The sequence below is a fragment of the Lutjanus erythropterus genome, chromosome 22 (assembly GCF_056507025.1).
Source record: "Lutjanus erythropterus isolate fLutEry1 chromosome 22, fLutEry1.hap2, whole genome shotgun sequence".
Taxonomy (NCBI): Eukaryota; Metazoa; Chordata; class Actinopteri; order Lutjaniformes; family Lutjanidae; genus Lutjanus; species Lutjanus erythropterus.
This window is the reverse complement of record NC_139338.1, coordinates 10,298,474-10,322,500: the sequence shown is the minus strand read 5'-3', so window position 1 is coordinate 10,322,500 and position 24,027 is coordinate 10,298,474. Positions and strand designations below refer to the sequence as shown.

General features: G+C 41.5%; 1 protein-coding gene across 10 annotated transcripts in view; it reads right to left on the bottom strand.

Moving 5' to 3' along the window:
- sox5 (SRY-box transcription factor 5) overlaps positions 1–24,027 on the bottom strand; it is a 115,547-nt gene that overhangs the window by 89,431 nt on the left and 2,089 nt on the right. For all 10 annotated transcript variants that reach the window (XM_084711372.1, XM_084711373.1, XM_084711374.1 and 7 more), the window contains exons 2-3: positions 12,392–12,587; positions 1,135–1,357 (exon numbers count right to left, since the gene is read on the bottom strand). In XM_084711372.1, the coding sequence (XP_084567498.1) occupies positions 1,135–1,357; positions 12,392–12,587 (419 nt within the window). The remainder of the gene's footprint in view (positions 1–1,134; positions 1,358–12,391; positions 12,588–24,027) is intronic.

Genomic DNA, 24,027 nt, shown 5'->3' with positions numbered 1-24,027 from the left:
TAACATTAATATTATATTTTTAGAACATTATTATTATATTGTATTGTATATTATGTCTGTTAAACAATTTGAAAGCATATAGACCCCCTGCTTCAATGTCCAATATGTAATTTTTGTGTTTCCCCAGAAGTTACAAGAACAGGCAACCAAATGAAAAGCCCCATTACCTTGAATAAAATTACAGATTTCTTTGGGTCTGAACATGTCATTTTTACATGTTTTGATGTGGAATGGACACATATTATACATGTCCTTGAGCAAGGCAGTGACTACCAAATAGCTCTGGGTACCTGTTGAAACTTACAGTGACCCTGTGAGCACATGAAATAAATCTCCACAAATAAAGCACAATGATATTTATATTATCCCATCAGATGAACACCTGTTGGTAATCTCCTTATCACATTAACACTATCACATGCATTTCATAGTGACATAAGCTCCCATTTACAGTATCTGCCCAATAGAAATTAGAGTTGGCCACAGGCTAATTTTATCTCCTGACTCCAACTGTTAGCCCGAGGCTAAACTTGAGAAAGAAATGTGGGCAGTAATCGAGCTAAGCTGTGTAGCCTTTGGCAAAAATCTGGTTTAGCCTCTTCAACAGTGTGTGAAATCTTTATCCGAGGGCTGAGAGAGCATTACCCCAAAGGTTACAGAGGAAGGAGGAAAGGGGATAAGTTGCATTTAACCCTCAGCAGAAAGAAATCTTAATGTGAGTGTCCCTCTCTTGAAATAAAAGCCAGAAAACATTTGTCGTTAAGATATCCAAGTATGTTCACAGGCTTTCAAACACTCAAGCAAACACTACACACACACGAGTGCAAGCACACATCTTATTTGTCAGGTTGTGATAAATATGCAAAGCATGGTGGACAATAGGCCCAAACAGCTGATGCTGTCTGTCTGCATGGTGGAAAAACAAAGGCTCGCCTCTCATCTAAATGTGTATGGGTTCATAACAGAGAGAGAGAGAGAAAGGGACTGATAGAGCCAAAGAGAAAACAAGACAGAAAGACAGAAGAAGAAGAAAGAACAACTGAGTGTGATAAAAGAGCGGCGCAGAGCCAGAGAGATGGCGGGGAGCTGCAGATCACACATCTGGCCGCACAAGTGTCCCCTTTCATCACTGACCTTCTGGCTCGTTCTTGATCAGCTCCTCCATCTTGCGTTGCTTCAGTGTGTCCACCACGTCTGCCAGGCTGCCCTTGCGTCTCTCGGGGGTGCCCAGGGTGCCCGCCGCCGAGCCCCCGTCGCTGCAGGGCCGCCCCCCGCCTCCACCTTCCTCTTTGCCTGGTGAGGTAGCATTGTGCTGGGGGTAAGGACTCAAAGAGCTCCCCTTCGTGCCGTCCAGCTCCTGAAGGGAAGGAGAACAGGGAAAATTATTAGATTAAAAAAAATATGTCAAATTTAAGACATAAATAAACAAACTGTGGGAGGAAAAACAGGAGGAGGAGGTGGGGGAGGAGCTGGCATGGACCCACTCATTATCTCCGTCCTTCTCTCCTTCCCTTGCTCACTTTATTCTCTCCATCTCCCCTTCTCAGAGCTCAATGCAACCAACTGTCATCTGTGGCCAGTTTTCTCAAGTTAGGGCATACTTCTTCTTCTTCTCTCTCACATCCTCTGGAATCTGCATTTGACTGACTTGGAGGTACTTGACAGAACGAGCACATGAAACAACAGCAAAAGACTCCACACACTCTCAGAGTCACGCTAACTCTTCATTACAAAGCCTTCAGCAGCTCGGCTTTGAGGCGCGTCCAACGCTACTGTACCAAATCCCAAGCCCAAGTTTCTGTGCTGCGCTACTTTTGTCCAAAGATTCGTGACAATTAATGCTGAGGATGCAACTCCATCAAACGCAAAAATCACAAAAAATAGATCCCTTTTCAAAAAACAAAGCTTTGGAGCGGTGTCAAATCATTTCCATAAATTCATGAAAGGACTGACAAAACAACAATCAACATGATAGCTACAAAATATAATATATACAGCTCACAGGAAGGCTCTGCGCCTTTAGCCAAGCTGTCAGGATGAATAATTATCCTACTGTCTTGTGTCTAAAGTTTATAGTCTGTAGTATAATGACCTTTGGAAATCAATAAAACTTTAACATAATTATATTCTAAAATTCCTAGTTTTGAGAACTGTACTCTTTTTAGACAGATTAGATTTTGTCTTGATTAATTAAAGTCACCCTCCACTCAAAAGTGTGTTTTGCCGATTGTTGACTTGTCATGTATGCCCAGAGTTTGGTTCTAAACAGCTGTTTTAACATTCATCAGCTGAAGGTGGAAATTTTCTCTGTGCTATGCTTTAAGTTTGAGGCATGTATGTATGTATGAACACAGTTTAGTGAGATTACAAACTTGTGGATCAGAAACTTGTGGAAACTAATTTATTTTGAAATGTTTTAATTGAACCTTTCCATGACATGTGCATTTACTCATCACACCTCACAGCAACCAACATCACAGCTCAACATGATGCACTAAGCCCAACACGTAAACAGATGTGTATTTACACATACAATTATGAAATATAGCAAAAAGAAAAAAACAACAAACTCTCTGAGGGTGGAGATAGAGGTTTGGGGAATCTACACTTTATGTTTACAAAGTTATGTCCAAAGTAGGACAGGAAAGGTTTCCAGACTTAAAAAAATATATCTTTACTGAGCCCCCTGTGGAGTATTTATGATGGAGATGTGCCGTAATAATTCACACCCATTAAAAGTGTGATGGCGGTTTGGTAGATTTGCAGGGATTCAACACTAATCATCATGCCTATAATGACAGAAAGAGCAAGGCATCACACTGTGCACCTGTAAGTGCTAGAAACTTGTGGAAACTTAAAACATCCAGTGCACATACACTGAAGTAAGAGACATCTTGTATCTAATAGTTAAACTAATTTATTAAACTTTATTTTTTGGGGGAAAAAACCTAACATAATCAAGCGTTTTTATACATTTTAATGCAGAAATGTTACATATAGGTGTCTTCAACTTATTTTAAGGGATCTTTAAGTTGTTATTGCCTTTTAAATGATCAGTTTAATAAAGGTAGGTGAATAAACAGTAAGAAAAAAACTCCTGACAGCAGCTCAGCAGCTGAATGGTAAGTAACTTGTGGCATCTTAATCTTTGACCCAATAAAACCTGTGTTTGTTTGGCTTGACCGCATGATAGACTTAATGCCGGCTAAGCCCAATTAACAGTGACACTGAGAAGGAGGACGGCGTCAGCTTCAACAGAGAAAGCACGCCATCTCTTTGTGACACATACATGTATAGATGAGTTGCATGTACTCTATACATGCTCTACATGCATCGACAGACTCACAGGCACATACAGTATCCTCTCACATGCACGCACAGGTGTGTTAAGGTGTGTGTTGTGCTCTTTAATTACAGAAACAAGTGAGTGAGTCAGTCAATCAGGCTGCCAGTCTGTCAGCTCAGCTCTCTGCAGACAGGAGGGTCAACGTTCCACAGGGTTAATCTTTGGCTAATCCTACTACAATATGGAGCATGCCACCTGGGACAGTGGCACACATATATATATAGTACCTCTGTTTGTCTGTGTGTGGGTGTGCATGTGTGGGAGTCACACAGAAACAGAGACAGAGAGACATTCCAGCTGTATTAATGACATTACGGTGCATTAAGGCTGGATAGTTTTTTAATCATTAACTTGCAGGCTGCTGGTGGAAGTGGAACTTCATACAGAGACCACAGTCCACCATGAAGTCATCTAGACCCTGCATGACCCCAGAGTCTATTCTTCTCTATCATATAAGCACTTTTTTTTTTTTTACAATTTTTTTTCAAGTCAATTTTTCAAATCCAAAAAAAGTTGGGATGCTGTTTAAAGCCTAAAATACCTAAAATATAAACAGAATGCAAATACTCGTACATTAATTATCAAACTGATAAATGCCACTCACTTGTCTGGGGCCTGAGCTTATCTGAAATGGACTGATGCAAAATGCAAAAGTGTGCTGTACTCTGACGAGGCTACATTTTACATTTTCGTGTCTTCATAGAAGGACCATCCAGATTGTTACCAGCACAACATTAAAAAGTCAGCATCTGTGATGGTATGGGGGCGTGTTAGTGCCCATGGATGGCTAACTGTCATCTGTGAGGGGCCCATTAATGCTCAAAGGTACATACAGGTTTTTGAACAACATATGCTGCCATCCAGGCAACCAAAGCAAAGACGCATTCTGCATGTGTCACAACAGATTGGCTGTGTAGTGAAAGAGTTTGGGTACTAGATTAGCCTTCCTGCAGTTCAGACCTGTCTCCCACTGAAAATGTGTGTGAGACCCCTGAAGTGCTCAAGCACTAATGAGAAAAAATTTCACTTAGTGCTGTTAAATGAAAAAGTGATGGATCACTGTGGTAAACATGCCCCATCTAAACTTTTTTGGAACATGTTACAAGCATGAAATTCAGAATGAGTCTATATTTACAACAAACAATAAAGTTTATCTTTGTCTTTGTACTGTTTTCAATAAGATATAGTTTGAAATGTTTTTGCAAATCATTGCATACTGTTTTCATTCAAGTTTTACACAACATTCCAGCTATTTAGAACGTGGGGCTTGTAAATAAAAGCATCCTTTTGAGAAGAGGAGAAAAACTCGAAGCTCAAATAGTTTTTCTATCTTCTATTGAAAGAATAAATCCAGGTAGAGGCTTTCAATATTGACGATGCTTTCATTGTCAGTGGCCAAACACTGTATGAAAGGTACAGCAGACCATTATCACTTGCTGTTTTCCACACTTCACTGACTCTCTCTCCCTTTGGCTCTGTGTGTTTCCACACTCTGAATAAGTCAGCACGCTCAATAATTCACTAATTCTCTCCTCGGCATTCTTGCGTGTGCATTGTAACAGGGGGACAGAGTGTGACAGTGATGATATGACTGTTACAGCTGTATGTATATGACGGGGTGATGAGGCTTCAATCAGTCGCTGTTGAGGCTCCGAACACACTGGCTGAGGGCTGTGCTGCGCTGGGGAGGTGTCTTGTGATCTAAAAGCGCTGAAAGACTTTACTCTTCTCCTCTCACCACCTGACCAAGCGATGGCTCGACCTGCTCCTATATTTCTTTGTTGCTCCTTTTCTTCTTTCACCCTCTTCCTGTTCTTCAGATTAGGGAAATTCAGACTTCAAATGAGCGGCTTTGTGATTACAAGTTGCATCAGCGCCGGCACGGCATGCAAATGTAACAAGACAAGAGAGAGAGAGGAGTGTAAGTGGGTAGAAGTCAAAGAAAAGATGGAAAGAGCGAAAGGCGAAAGAGAGAAAGAGAGAGAGGCGATGTTATTAGAGGAAATGAGAGAGTTGACAGAGAGATACATGGAGAAAGAGAGGAGAGAGAGGAAGGCAGGCGTCTTGAAGGCAGCGGTCACACCTGTCACATCCCATTTATCTAATCCAGCGCCTACTTAAAACAGCCGCACTCTTTCTTTTCGAGAAAGATGTCGCGCAAACAAAACAAACAGAACAAGAATACTGGAGAAGAGATGGAGGGTAGAGAGAAGGGGGATGGAGTTGCAGGGGGTGAGGGTCGTTGGATCTCTTTGCCCTGTCGAAAATCTGCCAGGGAGATGTCATCTCGCTGCATCCAACAATGAAGGTCATTTCCCAATCAAAGGGAATTAGCAGGGAGCCGTGGCTTCTTCAAAGACCTGGTAAATTAGGGCCCATGACATTATTTATGTGTGAAGTCAGACAGACAGCCTTATCCCGAAGGCAACTTAAATGGCTTATGATTTTTTTTCCCCCATCAAACTCCCAGCATATAATCCATATGCCCTGCTGACAATTTTTACCCTGGCGATTTGCGAAAGTCCAAGACAGAGGGATCAAAAAGACAAGACTAAAGACAGATTTCTTATTGTAAGCGGGTGTCACTCGGCGGACGTGTGCGCGGCGACATAACGAGGGTTGCAAAACTTTTCTCATCAACATGCATTTATTCAAAAGCACAAACAGAAATTGAGGATACTGTAAACGTTCATGCCCTCCTCTCAGCGCATGTGTGTGAGCAGGTTTTTTGCCATTTCTGCGCGCATATGTGTGACACTGTGAGTGCACATAGCCTGTAGGTGTGTGTGTGTGTGTTAATGTGTGAGTGCCTGCATATATGTATTTATATGCACTGGATGTGGCAGGCTGGCAGTGTGGGCGGTTCTGCCTTTAGTTTGCAGATGTCAATTCTCTTCCAAAATGACTGGAACAAAGTAAAATTTGCGCCTCACTCTCTTTATCCTTTTACTGCCTCTGCAATGGAACCGAATTAAACAACTTTTGTCTTCTTAAGCTCATCTGTGAGGGGAGGTTGGTTTAAAAACACGTAACTCTTGCCAGAAAAAGAGGGAAAAAAAATCCAAATGCTATTTTTTTTTTCCCACAGCCAGCACAGATGCTGCTGTTCATGTTCTTTTTTTGATTTCTTCTTCGTCTTCTTCCCTTCCTCCTTCTCTGTTGCCCAACAGAAGCAACCATCTCTCTCTTCCTACCATAGCCTGACATGTCTCGGGCTGTGCAAGGTGTATGTGTGAAAAACAATATTGGATGCTTGGCGCGTCGTTGTGGATCAAGGCATGGACAATGTGGCAGTAGGAAGGGACTGGAAACAGCTGCTCAACTCAAAATACACACAAATACACACCATGAGAATGTCACTGATCACTCCTGCAGGGGGGTAAGACTTAGCTCCACGCCAGAGCTGCCAATCTCCACGACATACACTTAACGCACCTCCGACATACTGCCAAACACACACACACACATGCAGCAAATCCCTTTACATGCCATGGCTAAACACAGACACTGTCAGTTTTGACTTCGTGGTCCCTCAGGCTGGGACAAGTGAGCAAACACACAAACATTACTTTTATCCTCCTGTTCCAAGAAAATGGTTGAGCTTTTCCTTGGAACCCCCCAAATAAAAATAATAATAAAAAAAAACATGTACCACAAAGATAACCATTTATAAATATTGATGGTTATTAAAAACAAAATAAAGAAACTGACATTTTATTACTTGAGAAATGTCCTAATTCTAATTGAAACTTCACACTTGCCCTTTCCTTATGTAAAAACATGCAGCTGTATTTTCCGTATTTTAAATAACAGTTTGGCTAAAATGTATGCCAGTATATTTTACCACGACCCCTCGCTGTTGACAGGCAAGCGTGTGTTGATTCATTAGTGCATCACTGGCATGAGAAATTAAGTGTGACCACTGTGTCTCAAGACTGCTCAATGACTGTGTTAAATCTGTCAAATTCTCATGAACACACACACACACACACACACACACACACACACACACACAATCACACATACAAATGACACAAAAAAAGGAGGGAAAGAGAGGGCTCGTGGAGGAATATGAATAAGAAATAATGCCTGATGAAATATCTTTATAGTTTTCTATCGTGTTAGCGTGCATCTTGCCTGTTAATGAAATAATTAGTGTTTGTCCATTAACACATTTATGAGAGAAGATGCTTGCCTCTGCCTGATGTGAAAACATGTTTTTTTCTGCAAGGATTTGCAAAACACAAACATAAAAGACGTACAGGAAAGCAGGCAAGACGGAAAGGTATTAAATCTACGAACTCAAGGCACCCTATTATAATATTTCATCATTTTGCTTGTTTACTGGGACATAAAGTTGAAAATCCATCCATCCTTTAGTAACTTCAGTAGCATCATAACTGGATTCTGTGTTGATTGGCTGACCTCACTGAACCACAGCTAAAATCCTTCCCATCAGGCGTTTGAACTGAGCTGCACTCAGCCAATCAGGGTCCACCAGCGCATTGAGAACTTCACATTCAATAAAACACCCTTTTAGCTAAACTACATTCATTTGCAAACCATTATGAACAGCGCTATTCGCATCTAGAGCCAGGGGTTTGGTACAAAAACAAAATTTAAAAAAGAGTGAATAATCTGCCACCTTTCAGCTTTTTAAAACATGTGTGAGTGCTGTTTTTTTTTTCTGTGTGTGTTGTGTGTGTGTGTGTGGCTGTACAGCTGCAGGCAGGCAGGCAGGTAAAGCGGCCGGGCCAAAGCCGAGCAGGCAGGCGAGGCAGGCGGGATGAAGAGGTCAGTGTGTAGCCGAGCGCTTCTCCGCCACCGTGTTAATTTACTATGACAAGATAAAGCTGTAATCTCGCCCCCCCCTCCCTCCTCTCCTTCCCTCCCTCCTCTCGCTCTCCCCTGCTGCTTCACTTCCAAGTCAACCGGTCGCCGATGAGCCATTTACTTCCCCCTATCACTTTACGACAATTGCCCTGAGAGAGACGGACCCCCGCCCCACTCCCTCAGAGTCCCACCACCAACACCCCCCACCGTCACATTGCAAATCTCCCTCTCTATTTCTCTTCATCCAGTCTTCACTGACAGTCAGCGGCGAAGGGATTGGAGCTGTAAACCCCCCCACCTCCACCCCCTAAAAACTTAACACACATCTTACAACATGCCAAGCAGGCAGTCGGATAAGCCCCCATCCCACCCGCTAGACGCATACATCCTAGCTTGCCACTTAATAAGCCACATCAGCTATTATGCTGTGTATGAGACCCCCAACCCCCCTCCTTTTTTAACAACACAAGTCTTTCCAATACACACACAAACATACATCAACACTGTCTCCCTTCTGCTGTCAATTAATGGACTAGAAAGCAGTTGTGTGTCACTTTGAGGAGTTTTAGGGGCCCTTCATAATGACAGAAGGAGGAGTGACGAGGCTGTACAAAATCTTACTACAGAGCTATAACGATTAATCGCTTAGTTATCAACTATTACATTGACTGGCAACTATTTTTCATCATTCTGAGAATTTTTTTTTAAGAAAAAAAATCTAAATTCCCTGATTCCAGCTCCAGCTAAACTGAATATCTTTGGCTTGTGGACAGAACAAGACATTTGAGGACACAACCACTTTCTGCCATTTCATAAACCAAACAATAATCAATGAATCGAGAAAATAATCAACAGATTAACAATGAAAGTTACTGTCAGTTGGAGCCTTGTATTACTGATAAGTGACTGACAGCTTTTGCATTTTGTATAGTGTAAGTATAAAATATACATCTAGCTAAATGAAGTAGGAATAATCTAATCACTGATGTCAGCAGCAACAGATAAGCCAGAGATGGTATGTGTGTGTGTGTGTGTGTATGTGAGTGACTGCACGCCTGTGTGGTGGCAGGACTTTGGTTTACAGTCGGCACCTGCCACACATGAGTCCATGGCAGGAGGGGCCTGCAGGCTAATCAGCAGGCTAATTACGGAATTAGCTTTCCATTACAGCTCCTAAGCACCATTTCATTGTTTTACAGCATGCAGGCATTTATTGTCAGTATGGGGGAAAGGTCGGCAGGCGTTATCAGAGTGCTGCTGTGACAAGGTGTGTATCAAGGTGAGGGCCCAGGACAAGCTAAGACAGTGAACTGTGTTGCACACAAAGTGAAAACACACTGTTTTCACACTGCAAACATATGAAAGTAATTTACACTGTAAAAACCATACAGGAATTTAGTGGAATCAACTAATCTTTTCTCTTTAACTTACCATAAATATACAAGTTTTCTTTATTCAGATTAATTAAACTTGACTTGAAATGAATTGATTGAATGAACTGTACAGAGTTCAATCTATTAAATAAGTTTCTAAAGAAACATGGTGTATAACAGAATTCCCAGCATGCATTGTTTGAGAGTTTTTGAGAGTTAAAATTCTCCTGAGACACTTCTATTATATAGTTTAAAGAAAATATGTACCTGTATGATAAAAACCTGCTGTCTGAGTAAGTAATGGTTGCTTGTTTTCACAGAAATGAATTTACTTTTATTAAATTAAATTTAAGCTCTTTGAAATAAGAACTGACTTTTCAAACTGAGAAAATGTAAAGGGAATTCAGATTTGTTCGTCAACGTGACTGAACGGTTGTTTGCTCAACTTAATTTTTTTGGGCTTATTAAACATGTTGTCTCAAGAACAACAGGATTACTATCAAGTCTACTTGACGACAAAACGTAACTTGTTTTGAATAAATAGAAAATGACCTTGACTTGTCTTTTCAAGTTCAGTCCATTTAAAATTTGAAGGCAGCCCGGACACAATTTTTTTTTAAGTTAAAACAAATTGTTCATTTTTACAGTGTATAAGAGTTAAAAAAAAATCTTTGAACAGATGTGCCCTAAAATGTTAATAGCATGTTTCTCATGGTGGATAGTCAACATTTTCCTGTGCAAATATGATTGAACAAAACTAAATAATGCATAGCAGCAACACGTAATACCCTATACATTCAGATAATCACACTTATGCACTGAACATGCATTGCAAATCACACCACATGTATAGACTGTGGAATGAGTCACATGCAGGAGTCATCTTAAAAATGAAACATAGCTATGTACTCAACTAACAGAAGTTTACAATAAGCCCGTATACTGCGAGGCCTACACTAATATTTAACATGAATCACACAGGAGATTCAATTCAACTGTACAAATACACACATACACATACAGAACCATACATACAGCACCACCACACAATGTCACACTTCATCTCGAAGAAAATGACTCACTGCAATGGCTCACATTGTGCAGTCACGCAACTGTGCATCAAATGGGCTCAAGGCGACGGCTGGTGGCGCGCACATAAAAGCAAAAACACGTGTGCACCCAAACAGTAGCCTTGAACCCTTTTTTTTTCCCATTTTTGAAAAAAAAAAATCCCTCCAGCTTCCAGCACCAAACTGCTTTTCACTCGCACAGAAAGTCAATTTCTACCTCTTTAGAAAGCTCACTCTTTTCATGCCTGTCGAGACTCAAATATTCATATATTTTGTTTCCTCATTATTGAGATTCGTGAATGTTGTGTGTTGGGTGACTCCGTGTCACCATTAGAGGAAGTTACAAGAAGAAGGGTTTCAGATCCAGACTGTATAAAGTAAGCATTCATTTTGTTTTCAAAATGCAGAAACATTACTGTTTACATGTCTAGAAATTACTGTAAACTATACAAGCAATGCAATCCCTGAAACTATATTATATACTAACATCTGAATATAACAAATAAACAACACCAATAAAGTTAAATGCTAGATGAATACATCCATAAATGCAGCCTGTAAGGACAAAGGGGTACACTTGCCCTCAGCGCTGACTTTTCCTCTGCGATGTTTGAGGTCAGGATTAACGTGAACATTATCTAATCTGGGGTTCGTGCCCTCGGGGTCACTTTCAACCCCGAGCCTCGCAAACACACACAGGCAGACTCTGTAGTCCTTACCATAAGAGCAGTCTTAAAGTAACTTAAACCCTTGACTTTGCTGCTCCTTTCTCTCTTAATTTAGAGGCATTTAGCAGAGTCACTACATGTCATGCCATGTTGTGTTATCCACAGAACGAGTTGGGAAAATGCCATTGGTTTGAAAGTGAATTGTGCTTTACGTGTTTGAGGACAGTTTTTATGAAAAAAAAAGGTTTCCTGCTGGTTAGGTTTAAGTTTTTGCATGAGGCAACTGTAAGGGACAAACAAGAGTGTTCAGTGTTACAGTATTACAAGATTCATGTTGATGGGACATTCATGATGGTTCTTAGTAATGCCAAAAATACGAACATTATTGGATTTGGGACGCTTCCATTTTGGACATAACAATGTTCTGAGCTTTAGAACTAAATATATAGTTACCATAATGCTTTGGGGGATGTATGTCTCTACATTATGCCAAATTGGCACCATTAAAGATATGTTAAATTGGCTATCAGTTCGCAGTGTACCCATGCACGTACTGACAACTACCACTGGATTACTCGGATACAGAAGAAAACATAAAAATGATTCCCAAGCGAGTTCTGGAGTTTTAAGGTGCATTTTTTTTTCTCCTATGTCTTCTCAGCAGATTTATGGACATTTACTCTTGATGGACATCATATATAATACTATACTCTGCAGGTTTATGTCATACTGAATCTAAAATTATGTGTATCATGTCAGTGTGTTTAAATTTGACTGAGAAAGGGTGTGATGCCCTGTAGGAAGGGAAACACATGGAGATTGTGTCTATCATTTTTAATGTATGTATTTTACATATGATGTATATATATATAAATGATATTGAAACTTTTAAAAGTTTCCCAAATGAGGCAAAAGAAAAACTTGAAGCTGTTACGAGTACTCTGGCTCATACCAGTTCGAAAACGGCTTCAAAATGTTGCATCTATATCATAGCGTGACCCTGAGTCAGTGCTCAAGGCCGCTCTCACTCATAGGTGCATTATTTCGCTGTGAGAAACCAAAAAATGAGACTGGATGCCAAAAACCGGTAGATGTCCTTACCATGTTGGGGGGGCTGTCCAAGTTGCGGTTGGGGGGTGAGCGAGGGGACACCTTGCTGCAGTAGGAGGCCAGGGGGAGGTGGATGACACCACCCAGTCCCTCGCTATCCTCATCCTCCACTCGCTGTCTGCTGGTTGCCATGGTTACCTCTCCATCTGTCCCCCCATATGGAGAGGCTGGTCGCTTGGAAGACATCCTGGAAAAAAAAGGGAGAAGGGAGATAGAAAGACAGAGAGAGAGAGGGGAAAACAGTGAGCAATATTCAAAGGATGATATAATAGGTTGACAACTGGAGTTATATGATGGTAGCAACAGGAAGTGTGGGTAAAACTAGTTCCTGCACATTTCTGGATGACATGATCCAACTTTGAATTCTGTTTACTGTAAAAATAGCATGAAGACATCTTTAAGTCCTTCCAGCAGGTATCCACCAGATCCCAGTCAGCTCATAAACCTGCCTGCACCTATTCTCTTTCTTCACTCTTCTCTGGCTTAGTTTTTTTTTTTTTTTCAGTCGTACATTCAGCACATTCAGTCGACAGAGCTCTCACAGCGCAACTCCACACAATATCCCTTCAGTCAGTTTGTGAGCACCCAGCTCCTTGGCAGACCTTCAAACACACTCACAGGACTTACAGTATGTTTACCATGGGGGCCACTCAACGTTCACATTTTCCAAAAGACGGGGCCATTACTGCAAATGGAGCCCGCTTGCACTGGCATTGTGGAGGAAATGACCATGTCTTGACAATAGGCTTTCAGAGAGAGACACAGAGTGAGAAAAAAAAACGAGAGAGACGGAGAGTGAGAGCAGTATGCACAGTGGCAATAATATGTGTTTATGAAAACCTCTGGACAATAGAGGAACTGGAGGAAAATAGCTAGCAACACGAGGGCCCCGCTGTTTGCATTTGTTACCGTGGCTTTGTTCCCTTGAAAAGAAGGAAAGGATATAAAGCCACATCTATTAGGTGAACTCTGTCGCTCACAAGGTAAATTTGCCTCCCTGTACTTCAGCTGAATAGGGATGCAGTGACTATGCGGCAATAATAGAATTTAATGTGGTTCTCAGCATCGCCTGAGTGCTTTCAGATGCACTTGTCAGCCTTGAAGCCACTGCGACTATGACCCCGGGTAATAGGCTGCTAACGCTCAGTCGCACAGAGGCAATGCGTGACAGGGATGGAGGGATGGAGGCGTGGATGGAGGGATGGAGGGACTGTGAAAACTTGAGGGGAGGGGAGCATGCAAAGGTAAGCGGTGAGAAACAAGGAATAAGCAACAGGCGTCTCACTGTCACGAGTTTCTTTTCCCTCAACAAACCTTTACTCTTTTGCTTTTCTCCCTTCTCAAAGAGCTGCGTCCTCGTCTCTTCACCCTCTGTCTCTCATTTGCCTCGTCTTCCACTCCGGCCTTTCTCTCCTTAAATTCTTCTCCTCTCTCGCTGCTTGTCTCTGGTAAACTGATTACACTCTTGACTCTATTGGATTTCCTCTGGACTGTACATCTGGCATTGTTCCTAGGAGCAGCCACTGCCACTAATTCATTGCTTATTTACCTTATGACAGTAGAAAGGCAAACAATATTGAGTGCTGCTCACTGGAGGGTATAAGGGAAACTTCATGCTAAGAAACTCTACATGCTGCGTTATCACATCGCAGGGACGGTCAAAATCAAATAAACTCCACTCCAAGTAATACCATAAAAACTAACTCCTCTCCATAGTGATGTAATTTAATTACATTTAATAGTTTTTCGAAGTTTTTTGCCTGCAAGATTCACAGACCTCATAGATAATCTAATCATTGAAACCTGTTTACAAATTGCGGTTATCATTTGCATATTGCTGAAAACATTTTTGTCTTTAAGTTTTCAAGAAAACAGTAAAGCAACTTTTTTTTTCTCTGCATGCGGTTTTGAGTTTCAATGGACTCCACAGGGCATTTTAAGGTTGGACAATTTCATCCACTTACGCAGAGGACCCATGTAATACTTCATTTAAAGTTAAATCAGAAAATTGCTAAATCACCACTACAGAAATGTGGCTTTTAAATCAAGTTGTGCAAAACTGCAATCGCACTTTCATCGTGGTAAGCTTCACTTCATCAAATTCAAGGGTTGCTGCAGGTTTCGACAAGTTAAATCTAAGACTTTTAAGACCATTATGACTGCAATTTAAGACCTATTTCACATCCATACTAACAAAATAGAAGAAGCAGTTTGCAGTAGCGGTTATCAGGTCAATGTTGGCAAATTTTCCCAAAAAAAACACATTTAAAAGGGAAACTGAAGTGAATGCAACTTTATTTGAGTAATGTTCACTTCATCTAATCAGTTTTTAAGATCTGTCAATATCATATTTTAGGACATTTTAAGGTCTACAATTCAGATTATTGTATTTTAGAATTTTTAAGGCTTTGATATTCTATCTGTAAAAATGATGCTGAACAAGTTGAATCAGTATCAGTCTATGTGTACAGCAGACAAATGCACAAACACTCACATACACAGACAGTTCTCGTAGTCAACAAGAGTGTGTGCCTACAGCAGATTTCTTTATCTCTTCCTCCTGTACACTTTTTCCTTGTGAGCTTACTCAGCAACTTGTGGCTTACTGGCCATAAATGACCAGTTAAGACTTTGTATTTGTTTCGATGACAAAAGACTAACAAGATAAAAAATGCACACTGATATCATTCAATGCTATTAATATCAAAACTTAAATTGACATGTGATAAAGTTTATGATACACATGATACAATGACTAAGGAGAAAGACGTGTGTGTGTGTGAGAGTGTGCACAAGTCTGTGTGTGCGAGTTGTTCCACACACACCGTCCAATGCGAGCGGCAGGCCCAGCTGTACAAACTACAGGGCTTTGAGCCACGCGGCACACACACACACAGAGACACACACATATGTACGCATACATAGAACAGAGGCCCTAACACTGCAGGTCTGTCTTCATCACTGCCTGTTTACTTTACCTCCTTTCACTCTCTCACACACTGAGGCCTTTTGTTTCAGACACACACACACACCTCCCCTTGTGTCCTGTGCACACCTCTGCCTGGCCATCACCCTATACACAGACCTGGGGTCACGTCACTAATGCACTTTGGTGTGTGAGAACCTGTGAGAATTTTTTTTTTTCAGTTTTGTTTTTACAATTTTATTATCCCTCATTCAGCTACAGTAGCCTCACAAACATATCTGGGTGGACAGTTACACATTAACACAGAAAACAACAGATATCCAAAAAAAACTCTGCGGGCCAAAGACAACGCTCAGTCAGTGACAAACATTTCATCAGACTTTAAGCTGTTTTTGTTTTTTCTCCTCTTCCTCTCCTCCCTTCACTCCTCCTCACACCAGTTCCACTCCCCCCACCCCAACTCTGCTACTACTTCCTCAGAGGTGGGTGTCTATGAATGGGGAGGCCGTTCACAGCTCCTCTCCGGCTATAAAATCCCTCTCTCCCTCCCGTTCGCCTTTGAAGTGGAATTACTATACAATTGGGCACGGCGGGTGTGCAGGTTACGCCGGCTACTTCATTTAAAGTTTGGCAGAGGCTGTCACGCCGGCGGAGACCTGGAGGAGACCTGGAGGAAGGCACTTGAAAGCGTGGAGCGATGAGGAGGATTATAAAAAGATGAGGTTTTATTAAGTCGACAAATTGGCAGCGTGGTCCAGGTCGTAATTAGAGAATATTAGCATAATTTTGCTCAGTCCAACAATACCAAAAAAATTGAACACCTCACGCCAAACACTAAGTCATTAACAGACTTCATACTGTACACACACACACGCTGCTTGTCTTCTCCACAAAGCAGCGCAGTAATGACATTTCAAATGGAATAACACCAGTGCAACAATATTGCAGTGTATTTTTTGATTTACAAATCAAATAAATAGTCAACTCCAATCTGCCGCTTGTCTCTTCTACCCACTAAACTCTCATTTCCCTCGCAGAATCCACACACACACACACACAAACACACAAGCCTGCACACGGTGAGAGCGCTAAGCTGAGATTAGAGCGCCACTTCCCCTTGGCTTTTTGATGATTAGCGGCTCCTCAGTTAAGTCCCTCTCATATCGCATATGTCCACTGCTGCTAAGTCACTAATCGGACAGCGACGTACGTCCATTAACGGGCCGAATAATCGCCATCAGCGGTGGTTAACCGTCTCCTGGCCTTCGCTTGCTGTGATCAACGCGTCCATTTCATGTTGGCACGTCAGCAGTGGGCGCTTTTACGCACACGCAATCATGTTTAAATACAGGCAGCAGGCTTAATATGAACACGCAAGCTAAAACGCGCACACACACACACACACACACACACACACACATAATTCACATAAATCAAATGAATTAAGCAAAATGGGGGCAAAGATTTGTTTCAGCTTCACTGAAGAGTGAGGGAAAGACAAAGCAGCCATCGCAGAAATGTCACAGGCTATCACACACACACACACACACAAACACACACACACACACACACACACACACACATGCCCGGCTCTCTCGCTCTGTGTGTCTGGCTGCTAACATTATCATGGTGCTAACTGCTCTTGTTAACTCCTCTACTCAGAACAAGCTTTCAGGGAGCGTGGGAGCCTCCTCTGGAGAATTCCACAGTAAAGTGTGTGCGCTTCAGCATACGCATGTGTGTGTGTGTGTGTGTGTGTGTGTGTGTGTGTGTGTGTGTGTGTACTCAGCCCTCTCTTTAAATTACAACCCATTATTTCAATCACTACACAAACACGCCGCACAGTCAGTCGAATCCGTCGTCTACAGTAAAAATAAGCACGGCGGCTAATTCTAAAGTGCTGTCAAGAGTCAAAGTGACATTTGTGTTGTTTTTTTCTCTCCGCCACCTTGTGACTGCTAAGAACTGCCTGCCTGTCACTCAGGTGCGGGTCTATTTGCGTGGAAATGCGAGCTATCTTTGAAATTGTTCTCTGAGGGAATGGAAGGGCATATCAAAATAGTTGAGCGGAATGTGCCTTTTAGATAAGGCGCCCAGGGCGTTTTGCCTCCGAGGAGCCGACCGCAACATTTACATCCGTATGACACCTCAGGCGGGAATTTAAACAAATGTTTCCCCCTGTGTCGCGCTATCACTCGCTTTATTGCCATCGCTTTTTCTTCTCCCTCCCTCCCTCCTTTCTCTTTCTCCTCTCGCTGCCTCGTCTCAGCTTTCAAAACGATTTCTACCTCTCTATCTCTCTGTCACACACTCCTGAACTTATTTTAACATCATCTGTCCTCCTTGCTCTTTCCCTTTCTCTGTCTTCCTGCCCCCTCCTCCCCCCCTCCACCCGGTGTTGTCTTACTTACTGTTCCCTCTTTACACAATCAGCTGTTTGTAAGAATGTCGCTCCATCCCTCCCCTCCTCTCCTTCTCACCCTCCTTCTCTCCCTTCTTCTCTGAGCAGACTCTTAAGGATATTGCCTAATATCTATTTATAGGCTGTCCTTTTGAACAGTGGGAAGAGTGGGGCAGCAACAGAGAGGAAAAGGCTGAGATGGAGGGATAAAGATTAACAGGGGAGGACCTGGAGGAGGAAGTCAGTGATATTCCCTTTTCCAATGGTGTGGCTGTGTCAGGTCTGGATATTCCTGAACTTCTGAGAAGAAAAGTTCAATCTTTTGCATTCTGTTCCAACATTTTGGTGTAGAAAATAAAGCTGCAGGAAACAGCTGATCACTCGAATAGCTATCACCTATTAAATTAATTGCCAACTATCATGATAATCAATTATCTGTAATCATTCTTGAGTCATTTTTAAGCAAAAATCTCCAAATTCTCTGATTTCAGCTTTTCAAATGCGAATATTTTCTGGTTTCTTAACTCCTCTTTGACAGCAAACTGAATATCTCTAGGTTGTGGACAAAGCAAGACTTTTGAGGATGTCACCTTGGGCTTTGTAGGAAAAAGGATCAATATTTTTCAACATTTCTTTTTACATGTTGTATACAAAACAACTCTTTGATCAATCGAGACAATGATCGACAGACTAATTGACAATAAAAATGATTGAAAGTTGCAGCCCTGATTGAAAACACGTGTTAAAAACGGAGCCAAAACAAATGTCCAGAGGCAAAATGGCAATTTAAAAGCAATTTCCAAAGATGTTTGGACATAGATGATATTCCCTTTTCCCTTTAGTGCGGGTCTGTCACAGTACGTCTGGATATTCCTGACAAACATTTGATTTAGAGCAGGAGTTAAGAACTTCTAAACAGAAAAGTTCAAATTATCCAACATTTTGATAGAGCTGTAACGATTAGTTGATTAGTTGTCAACCATTAAATTAATCACCAACCATTTTGATTATTGATTGATTGTTTTGAGTCATTTCTTTAAGTAAAAATGTCCAAATTCTCTGATTTCGGCTTCTGAAATGAGAATATTATCATTCTTAAGTTCCCTATGAAATGAACATCAAACATTTGAGAACATCATCTTGGGTTTTGTAAGACAGTGATAAACATTTTTCACTATTTTCTGGCATTTTATGGACCAAACAACTGATTAATTAATTGAGAAAATAACAGACAGATTAATCAATAATGGAAATGAGCCTAAGTTGTAGCCCTAATTGAAAAGGAGTGTTAAAAAAAAGCCGAAACAAATGTCCAGGCTCCACAGCCTAAATGGAAATTTAAAATCTATTTCCAAAGCACTTTGGACGTGAAGTGTAACTGCGCTGTAACATTGCTCAGTAAAAATTTTCTGCTTGTTAGTATCGATGTAAAACGCTGTAAAATGCCTGCTTGACTCTCCCTGATGACTTTCTCCACTGAAGTAAACAGTGTGTAACAGGGAGAAAATCTGAACACAGCTCCTGCCTGTATATGCTCTCACACACTCATATACACACAGACACACCCTTACACACACACAAAGGCACAGACACACACTCAGCCTCACACACACACACACACACACAAAGCATCCTCTGTGAGGTGCCCTAAATCGGCGGCCGACAGCCCAAACCGTGTTTCCTGTCCAGCTTAACCACAAAAGGCAATAACACACAACCCTAATGTCACCGCTGTTAATCACACACACACACACACACACACACATACACATACTCACACACACACTGGAGAGACAGTCATGTGTTGTGTGTATACGTGTGTGTAAAGAGAGAGCAGAGGGGGTGGGCGCAAAAGACGTGGGCTAACTCATGTGGCCTCTGGGACTACCTCTCTTTTCTCTCTCTTTTTCAGTGTGTCTGTCTGCCTCTCTCCTCCATTCATCCACCCAAAGCTTTAGTCACCAGCGAGGCATCGCTCCACATACTTTCCTTGTCATGTTTTCAGCTTTTCTTCCCCTTTTTAAAAACCATATTTTTGTCTTTACACTGAGTCACCAGACGACGTGATCACCACTGACATTTTAGTGTGGAAGAAGACAGGATGGAGAAGAGATAAAGGGCACAAAAGGAGGGAAATAAATCTGTGTATCTATGGATCTGTCTATCTATCTATCTATCTTGTAAAAACAAAAAAGCTAAGAACGCAAAATTTCAAGGAAAGTTCATATTAGATTAGGTTTTCTGAGTTCTGAGCTCAACTAAAACACCCAAGTTTTAAAAGTTTTACTAACTAATGTTTTGTTAATTTACTTTTCTGGTTTAGATAATCTTGAATCTTTGAATTTTAGAAACTACCCAAAAATGTTTATTTCAAAAATGTAACTTATAATTTTTCTATCTCTCCATCGTTCTTAACTGTAAAAAAGAAAAAGTTATGACAACACAAAATTTCAAGTTAACTTCAGTCATTTTTGAGTTTTGAGCTGACAACTCAACTCTCTTAAGTTAATTTTACCAACTAATAATGTTTTATTGAGATAATTTGCTTTTCTTTTTTAGATAAACTTTGATCTTACAGTTTTAGAAACACTGTGAACAATTTTTGAAATACAGTCTTTTTGAGGGTTTCTAAAACTCAAAGATTCAAATTTATCTAAAGAAAAGTAAATTATCTCTACAAAATATCATTACTTGGTAAAACTTTGAGTTGGGCTCAAAACTCAAATCTTTTGAACTAAGTTGCCTTGAAAAATTGTGATTTTTTTTTACTTCTCTGTTTAGATAGGTCTGGAGAGTATCTATCTATCTATGAGCTTTAGGTGGGTTTCTCATCCTCAAGTGAAGACAGCTCGTGGGAAAATCTTGAGTGTTGCTATAGAAAAAGGAAGAAGAGAGGCTGAAGGAGCGAGTTGGGGGGAGGAGGGTGAAGGGTGAAAGGAGACAGACAGACAGAGAGAGGGAAAAGTGCATCCGGTGGATGGACGGCGGCCCCGCTCCCCTGGTGTTTTTGCGAGAGGGGAGACGCTGCATAATGTTTATTGAGCGAGGGACAGTGTTTTTCCATTGTTGTGCCAGGGCCACTATTTGTGCTGCATTTGTTAAGCAATCCATAAAGGAGTCACAACATTTGTCTCACTGTCAGCGACTTGGCCTGCCCCTGCAAACCAGACACACGCACATGAACACACACACACACACACACACACACACACACACACACACACATACACACAAATGCGAGCTCATTCTCTCACATAAATGACAACACACAAATATGCGCACACACACTCCCAGCTGGCCTCTTTCTTTCGTCCCCGCACTTTGAAAGTCTCCCACCTCGGCCCAAATGGTCTCCTCCTTTTTCCTCTGACCCCTCCACCCCTCCTCTCCTCCTCCCCCATCTCTCTCCCATTCACCCTCTCTATCTTCTCTTTCTCCCTCCCTCACTACCTGGAGAGACAGAGGTTTCATTGTAGCGCTCTGGGAGGGAGCTCCAAGCCTCTAACACTGTCTCCTATTGTAGATTGGAAGGATGGTAAACAGTGTGTGCGTGTGTGTGTGTGTGTGTGTGTGTGTGTGTGTGTGTGTGTGTGTGTGTGTGTGTGTGTGTGTGTGTGTGTGTCTCTGTCTGTGTGTGTGAGAGAGCAACATAGTGGGATCAGTGTAAGACAAGCTGCCTGGACTGATGGATGGCTCAAGAAGAGGAAGAAGATGAAGAAAAAGACGAAGCAGAGATGGGGAAACGAGGGATCTGAAGAGTGAAACCCTGGATTAACACACACACACACGCTGTTGGAGTTTTCCTACTCTGTTGACGATGCAATACCTCCATCTGACCTTTGACCCCCACCCCATGACCTCATGTCATATGACCAGACTCTAGTTAGCCAGGAGGGACACCTCCGTCTGTCTCGGTCTGAGTTTCATTCACACACTTTCCCACTCTTTCCGAGTCACTTCTAACACTCAGTCACTCTCGCCCCTTCATCCTGGACCCTCTCCTCCTCCTCCATCAATAAACAAGAGCAGCATCAAGAGCAAAGGCAGCCCAATATTCCCGCTCCCTTCCTTCTATTGGCTATCAGATAGGGTCAGCTGATCGCACTGGGGTGGGAGGTCGTGGTGAAGGAGAGTGAGGGGTGAGGAGGGGGTGGGCTTTAGCATTCTCCTCTGGTATTTTTCTGTCTTTCTTTTCCTTTTTTCTTTCTCTCTGCCCCCCTCTCGCTCCGTGGATGGAGACACGGTTATCAAGGCTCTCCGGGGACGGACAATATGGCCCAGACAATGGCCTCCAGTCCGAGGTGGTGGTGGTGGGAGAGACAGAGAGTGGGAGACACAGAGGGAGAGAGGGAGGCCGGGACAGGGCCACAGGGGAAGAGAGGGGCAGAATAGCGCATTAGTTTGCAGAGCACGGACACTCTACTCAATTACTCCACTCGCTCTCCTTCACAGACACACACACACACATACACACATTCTTTTTTCTCAAACACACACACACCACTTTAATCTCACCCTTTTAAATGAAGTACAGAGACACTTACACTGGAAGCAGCACTGCTCACTTAAATTGGAAACAACTTTTTATCACAACTGCCACAAGAATTTCGCTCTTACTGTAAAAACTGTCCATACCACTATATAATATGATTACAAAATAAAAGTCAGTAATTGTTCAAATAAATGCAAATAAACAGCAGTGGCAGGCATATTAAAATTTAGTTCAAGTGGCAAAAGCACACTGAAGAAATACTCCATTAAACTTCTGCGTTCAAAATTTTACTTCAGTAAAAGTATCATCAGCACAATGCGCTAAAAGTTTTAATAATAAAAGTAGTCATTATGTAGAAAAGCCTTTTTTTCAGAATCGTTTATCCATTCAATTTATTATAATATGGGATTATTATATCCAATGTATTCATGTATAAGCGGCATCTTACCGTTGTAAGCGAGACGATTTCAAATGCTTTATATACTTCTGGGCACTTTAATCTTTAATAAATCACATTTTATAAATTGCTCATTATTTTGTGAGTAAAATCTTCAAAATAACCACTTTAGTAATTACAGCCTTCAAATAAAAGTAGTTGAGGAAACGTACAATATTTTCTTCTGGAGTGTAGTAGAAAAGATGGAAATACTCAAGTAAAGTATCTTAAAATCATACTAAAGTACCTTATATCCCTAAATGTACTTATTTACTTTTCACTGCTGAAAACAAATTATATTTTCTAATAATAATAATTAAAAAAAAAACAGTTGATCTCAATGAAATTAAGTAAAATCCTCCAGGCTGCTGATGCCGTCCTTGTCTTGAGTGCTCCGCAACTGATGTCAGGTTGTATCTGAGTGTGTCCCGCTTAAACCGCTCAAAGTGTTGACACATCCACTGCTGACTGTCTCCCCCCTCCACCCCTTCAAACGCACTGACACGCACACAAACACCCCAATAAACGGAGGGGACAAATGGAGGGGTGTGAAAATCCACCACTGCCTTCCTCTCCTCCCTCCTCCTCCTCCTCCTTCACCACCTCAACCCCCGTCCCAACATCACCCACCCCCCCCTCCTCAATCTCTGGCACTCTCACTTTTCTGTGACCCTGCTCCTTCTTCTTCTTCTTCTTTTTCTACTCCTTCTCCTGTCCATCTGCGAGGAATGTGTCAGTTTGACCACATCATTTCTTCTTTCCCCTTCATCTCTATGAGCACTGCCACACAAGCTCCTTCAAATGTCTCTTTTATCCTTTCTGTCTTTTTTCCCTCTGTGTTTTGGTTGCTTTGGCGTTCCTCCGTTTCTGCCTGTGTGTATATTTCTGTTCTGTTTGTGCGAACAGATGAGGCCGTGTTAGCGAATGGCAGCCTGTTTCCACTATTTTCAGCATCGGCTGGAAATTTTGATACACAGCCGAGCGCTTGGAGAACCAAAAAATAGTTCAAATCATAAAAAACGTAATTGGAATATAAAATTAGAATAAAAAAATACATAAATCAAAGCTAATTCAAGCTTTGTTGAAGCATGACGTGCTTTTTTAACAGCTAAACATTAGAGATAAGAAAACATATCACAAGACTTTTGTTGGTTTAAATAAAATGAGAATAAAAATATTTGTTTTTAACCCTCAAACTTATATTCAGCAACAAATTTAAATTAATTCTGTAACGATTTCTTGCCTGTAAAAGAAGTAATATTTCCTTTTAGACAGAACTCTGACAAACTCTTCTAGATTTGTCTTTTTCAATCAAAAGTGACTGAGTGAATTCTCACAATATGATTTAAGAGGAACAGAAGAAGGAAAAGAA